Source organism: Bubalus bubalis, chromosome 2 (genome assembly GCF_019923935.1).
Source record: "Bubalus bubalis isolate 160015118507 breed Murrah chromosome 2, NDDB_SH_1, whole genome shotgun sequence".
Classification (NCBI taxonomy): domain Eukaryota; kingdom Metazoa; phylum Chordata; class Mammalia; order Artiodactyla; family Bovidae; genus Bubalus; species Bubalus bubalis.
In genome coordinates this window covers 168,123,892-168,130,249 of record NC_059158.1, presented here as the reverse complement: position 1 = coordinate 168,130,249, position 6,358 = coordinate 168,123,892, and the positions used below count along the sequence as shown (strand labels likewise).

General features: G+C 44.8%; 1 protein-coding gene across 1 annotated transcript; it reads left to right on the top strand.

Annotated features, from left to right (window-relative positions):
- Positions 1-1,571: 1,571 nt before the first annotated feature.
- On the top strand, positions 1,572-2,070 carry LOC123464770 (small cysteine and glycine repeat-containing protein 2-like; the record flags this gene model as incomplete). Its single annotated transcript, XM_045162248.1, has 1 exon — positions 1,572-2,070. A coding segment is annotated over one exon (300 nt), but the record flags the coding sequence as incomplete, so codon positions are not given.
- Between the last annotated feature and the right edge of the window lie 4,288 nt (positions 2,071-6,358).

Genomic DNA, 6,358 nt, shown 5'->3' with positions numbered 1-6,358 from the left:
GACCTGTGGTTAGTCCCTTTCTTCTAAGAAAGGTAAGGATAAAAGCTAACATGGTGTGCAAAATAAGTTTCTTATATTTACACGAACCTCATTAACTGATAGTCATGATAAATGTGTGATTTTTTTCAGACCTGGTGACACAAATATATATGGGACAAATTATTCCAACTAGAAGACTTTCTGGAAAAGGTAAAACTGGAGGCAGGGTTTAGTGGGGAAGGAGGGATAAACAGGTAGAGCATTTTTTAGAGCTCTTTTCTTTAGAGCAGTTTGCTCTGTATGATACTATGATGGCGGCTACCTGTCATTATATTGAGTTTGCCAATAAGTTTGTTTGGGCTTTTCCATAAGATGTAATGGAAGAACCCAAATAAACTTTTGGGCAACCCAATACTTATTGAAACTCATAGGATATACAAGACCAGAATTCAACCCTAACATAAATTATGAACCTTGGGTGATGATGACTTTCCAGCGTAGGTTCATAGGTTGCAACAACTGTAGCTGTCTGGTGTGGGATGTTGATGACTGTAGGTGTAGAGGGGCAGGGAGCATAGGGGAAATCTCTCAAACCATTTTACTAAACAATTACTAAAACAATTTTACTATGAACCTATATCTAAAACTACTCTTAAAAATACAGTCTAGTTCAAAAAAATAGACATGATTTAACCTAAACTAAGGAAATTGATTCACAGAGAGACTGTGGTTTTCTGGGGACATGAACTCAGTTGGTGGTTAGGGTTCTTGGTTTCTTTGGCCCTTACCCTGAGTATTGGAGAAAAGAGACAGAGATAAACCAGCATGGGACATTCACTTTGAAATCCATCATCACAAAACCTCCTACTCCAGAGCCATCCCCTTGCCAAGCAACTGGCCCATAGTTCAGGTACTCTCAAGATAAGGACAAAAGTGAATCTGCAAATAAATGAGAAAATTCTTTGACTTTTTAGCTTCAGAACCTTATGACCTGCAAGGAGAGGCAAATTAGGGTGCTCTGCTTCCACATGTGGAATTCCACTTTGTCTGGGGTTCAGCAAAGAATGTCTGCAAACAGGAGGGTTTCCCTCTGAAACTGAGGGAAAGAACTTCACTAGATGCTGAGCGAGTGATCCCAATGCCCAGAAAACAGGTAAGTTTTCATCAAATGAAACTCACGGGAGGGTTAGACTTGCACTTAAAAACTGCTAGACGAAAACAAAAATTAACATTTTAAAAGCATGCTGTTTTATTAGAAGCATAACCCGAGGAAGGGGTCAATGCTAAAATAAGCAGTTGGATGAGGTCAGCGATGTTTCACAAGGAAACAGCCTCGGGGTCTGGTGCAACTCTCCAGAGGAAGCTGGTGGAAACCATAACAAAGGAAGTGGTCACTTGCTCTAAGTTAAGCCCTGAAGATGGTATTTAAGGGAGGGCCCCTGAGACAAAGGGCATCAGACCTCCCTCCCTTCCTGAGTCTCCCTCCTCACCTCTCCTGAGTCCTCACCATGGGCTGCTGTGGTTGTGGAAGTTGCGGTGGCTGCGGCGGTGGCTGCGGCGGTGGCTGAGGCGGTGGCTGCGGTGGTGGCTGAGGCGGTGGCTGCGGCGGTGGCTGCGGCGGTGGCTGCGGCGGTGGCTGCAGTGGTGGCTGCGGTGGTGGCTGCGGTGGTGACTGCGGCGGTGGCTGTGGCAGCTGCACCAGCTGCAGATGCTACCGCGTGGGCTGCTGCACCAGCTGCTGCCCCTGCTGCTATGGCTGCTGTGGGGGCTGCTGCAGCGTCCCCGTGGTCTGCTGCCACCGCCGCACCTGCAGCTGCAACTCGTGTGGCTGTGGCGGTGGGAAGGGCTGTTGCCAGCAGAAGAGCTGCTGCCAGAAGCAATGCTGCCACTGAGTGGCTGGTGGGCTCCGCCTCCCAGGGTAAGAGATGTTGGGAGCACAGCTCACGGCGTTTGGTAAGACTTCTCCTCGGACTTCCCTGGTGGCTCTGATGGTAAAGAATCTGCCTGCAATGCAACAGACCCAGGTTCAATCTCTGGGTCAGGAAGATCCCCTGGAGAAAGGAATGGCAACCCACTCTTGTATTCTTGCCTGGAGAATTCCACTGACAGAGGAGCCTGCTGGGCTACAGTCCATGGGGTTGGGTCACAAAGAGTCGGACACAAGTGAGTGACTAATACTTTGACTTTTCTTTTTCCCTCCATCCCTCCCACCCACTTCCTCCTGTCCCAGGTACCTGGCTGCCTTGTAACTGATGGTTCTGCCCCCTTACTCTGAGGTTTCAGGGCTTGTTCTTTCCCGTTAGTGTGGTATCATGATGACATTAATTTCTTCTCCCTGTATCTTCAGAACTCAGCATATGGAGATATCTATTCTCTGTCACCTTTGTATTTTTGTCTCCACTTGGGAAAAAAAAAAAGATGAAAGATGACCATATATTATCAACATTAGTGCTTGGGAACACAGCCACTCATGTCAAAAATCTATTTATATTATAAATATGACAAAATAAAATAATGATAGGTAATAATTCATTTTTTTAGAAAACATTACATTTGATGGACTTTTTGTTCTTTTCTATTGTCCATTTACTAATTTTTCCCCTGTTTCAGTATTGTTAAAAAAAAAAGGAACTTTTCCTTAATTAAAAGTGATCTTTCTTTATTCTGATATGTCTCTCTGGACTATGAGATAATACCTGCCCATGGGTGATCCAAGAGCACAAAAGACAAAAGGTGATACCCAAAGATTGGGATAAGTTTCAGTTAATGGATGATTAGTTCTCTACTATCCTATATCTGGTTTTATAATAAAGATAGGAATTTGGGGGAAGTCCCCAACCTTTGGTTGTCAATATCTTTGAGGGAAGTTCCTAGGCTCTCCTACAGATGCTGTTGTGACATCTGTGTCTGCAACTGAGTTCTGGCTCTAAGAGTTGACTGCACCAGTCTTCAGAGGTCAGAGCTTCACTCCCTCGTTCCATGTGTTTCTTACTCACTCTCATTCAGCAAGCATGGGCTGTATTAGGCTAGATATTCAGCGAAGTACTAGAAGTCTGAGACTAAACAATCCTTTGCCCTCAAGGAGTAGACATCTCAGAGGAAAATAGAGAGTCAATTACAATATAGCTTTCTATTTCAGTTTTCTTTGTCTGATCACTTTTCTCCAGGATGGATCCTACATCAGCAATTCAAATAGATTTTGGGGGTACATAACTGCAGCCCCTGTGCTGAGTACCAATGTAAGAGACACTCAACTCATTTCCTGGATAAGCCAATCAAGGAAATAGTTGATACTTTTCACAAGGCTTTCCACCCAGCCTCCCAGCTGACCAGTTCCTCCTCCCTAATAACAACCCCCACTCCTTTTTCCTTTCTCCTTCCTCTTCAGCCTCCTCTGCAGCTCCATTCCCAACATTGGTACCCAAGGCTCAAGCCTTCATCTTCTTCTCCATCGTTCTACACCCTCATCTAGCCTCTACTATTTTTTCTTTCCCATGGTACTCAACACTTCCTAACATACCATATAACCCATAAATTTACCATGCTTACCCTTTGTCATTCCCTCTGCCTCATCCCACACCCAACAAGAATGTACAAAGCAAAGATTCTCACTCTTTTGTTCACTGACCTATTTCTGGCACCTAGGATAGTTCCTGGTACGAGTCCAATTCAGCTCAGTCGCTCAGTCATGTCCAACTCTTTACGACTCCATGAATTTCAGCATGCCAGGCCTCCCTGTCCATCACCAACTCCCGGAGTTCACTCAAACTCATGTCCATCGAGTTGGTGATACCATCCAGCCATCTCATCCTCTGTGATCCCCTTCTCCTCCTGCTCTCAATCCCTTCCAGCATCAGAGTCTTTTCCAATGAGTCAACTCTTCATATGAGATGGCCAAAGTACTGGAGTTTCAGCTTTAGCATCATTCCTTCCAAAGAACACCCAGGACTGATCTCCTTTAGAAAATGGACTGGTTGGATCTCCTTGCAGTCCAAGGGACTCTCAAGAGTCTTCTCCAATACCACAGTTGTATGTACTCAATAAATAGCTTTGTAATGAAGAGATGATTTTTCAAAAAGTGTTTAATCATGGAAAATGTCAAACATACACAAAGGCGGAGAATAGTACAAGAAACGCCTAAGAACCATCACCCAAGAAAACAACTGTTAACGTATGGCTCATCCCTTGTCATCTGTGCCCTCCTCCACACCCCTCCCATCACCGGATCATCCAGACCGGAATCCCCATGTCATCTCCTCAGCAAATATGCTCACGTTTCTGGGAACAAATGGATTCCTCGTCATCTCTCTCTGACTTAGACTATGGCTAAGAGCTATCCGAGGAATGCGGCAATAAACTTCTCAGGGTCCAAAACAAAGTGGTCTCTCAGGAAATCATTTAGAGGAAAACATGATACCCTCACCTCTAAGAAAACTTCAGCTTTCCCTGGGAGGGCCCTACAATTTATTCTTTGCCACTTCCTAGGAGCATCTTGCTAACTTATAGGCAGACTTCTTAAAAAAATCACAGGAGGATGAGAATAGAAAACCCAAACCTATAGGACAGTGACCCAAGACACCTGGGAAGACCTTTAATCAATGTCATTTTCACTATTAGCCTTCAGAACCAAGCAGTGTTCATCTTTAGGGAGAGTTTTCTGTTCCCAGCAACAGATATAGAAAATAATTTTTTAAAAATCCATTTACCAATGAGAATTTCATAATACTTTTTTTAAAAATCTGGACTTCCCTGATAGTTTAGTTGGTAAAGAATCCACCTGCAATGCAGGAGACCCCGGTTCAATTTCTGGGTCAGGAAGATCCACTGGAGAAGGGATAGGCTACCCACTTCAGTATTCTTGGGCTTCCCTTGTGGCTCAGCTGGTAAAGAACCACCTGCAATGTGGGAGACCTGAGTTTGATCCCTGGGTTGGGAAGATCCACTGGAGAACGGAAAGGCTACCTACTCTAGTACTCTGGCCTGGAGAATTCCATGGACTGTGTAGTCCATGGGGTTGCAAAGAGTCGGATATGACTGAGCAACTTTCACACTACACAATACTCACACTATGCTTCATAAACAGTATTTAATAAATGAACTATTTGTTTTAGAAAATTCCAAAGCACCAGAAAACCACTCCACCCACCACCTTTAAAACCAAAATCAAGACTCAAGAGAGAGGGGACATATGTATACTTATGGCTACTGTATGGCAGTTCAGTTCAGTCATGTCTGACTCTTTGCGACCACATGGACTGTGGCACGCCAGGCCTCCCTGTCCATCACCAACTCCCGGAGTTTACTCAAACTCATGTCCATTGAGTCGGTGATGCCATCCAACCATCTCATCCTCTGTTGTCCCCTTCTCTTCCCATCTTCGATATTTCCCAGCATCGGGGTCTTTTCCAATGAGTCAGTTCTTCACACCAGGTGGCCGAAGTATTGGAGTTTCAGCTTCAGAATCGGTCCTTCCAATGAATATTCAGGACTGATTTCCTTTAGGATGGACTGGTTAGATCTCCTTGCTGTCCAAGAGACTCTCAAGAGTCTTCTCCAACACCACAGTTCAAAAGCATCAATTCTTCGGTGCTCAGCTTTCTTTATAGTCCAACTCTCTCATCCATACAAAGCAATTATCCTCCAATTAAAAAGCAGAAACAGAACCAGTGATTATAAACACAACCTGACAAAGATAACCTGACAAAAATCTAGGCTTCTATATTTAACAGTCTTATTTCCTCGATCATCTTATTTGCAAAACTGGATCATGGCTGAATCTCTCTCATAAGCTTCCAGAATAAATGGATTTATGATGTTGTTCAGTGGTGTCTGACTCTTTGAGACCCCATGAACTGCAGCACACCAGCCTTCCCTGTGTTTCACTATCTCCCAGAGTTTGCTCAAATTCATGTCCATTGAGTGGATGATGCTATCTAACCATCTCATCCTCTGTCGCCCTCTTCTCCTTTGCCTTCAGTCTTTCCTGGCATGAGTTGGTTCTTCACATCAGGTGGCCAAAGTATTGGAGTGTCAGGTTCAGCATCAGTCCTCCCATTGACTATTTAGGGTTGATTTCCTTCCAGATTGACTAGCTTGATCTCCTTGCAAATTTACACGAAATGTCATATTTAAAAGCAGATGATTGGCACTGCTCCCAGTGTCTCTTGCGCTGTCTCACTGGGTATCAAGCGGGTATGGATACACTACTTTCAGTTGGTCTTTCTGCATACAGAGGTGTTTGCCCACAAACCGCGGATTCCCGCCTCCAGTTTAAAGGTTCTGGAAGCTTGTGAAGAGCACTCGAAAAACGTTGGAGCGGGGCTTCCGACTCCTAGTAGGGCCGGCTCCGCCTCCGCCCCGCCCATGGCCCCCGCTCCAG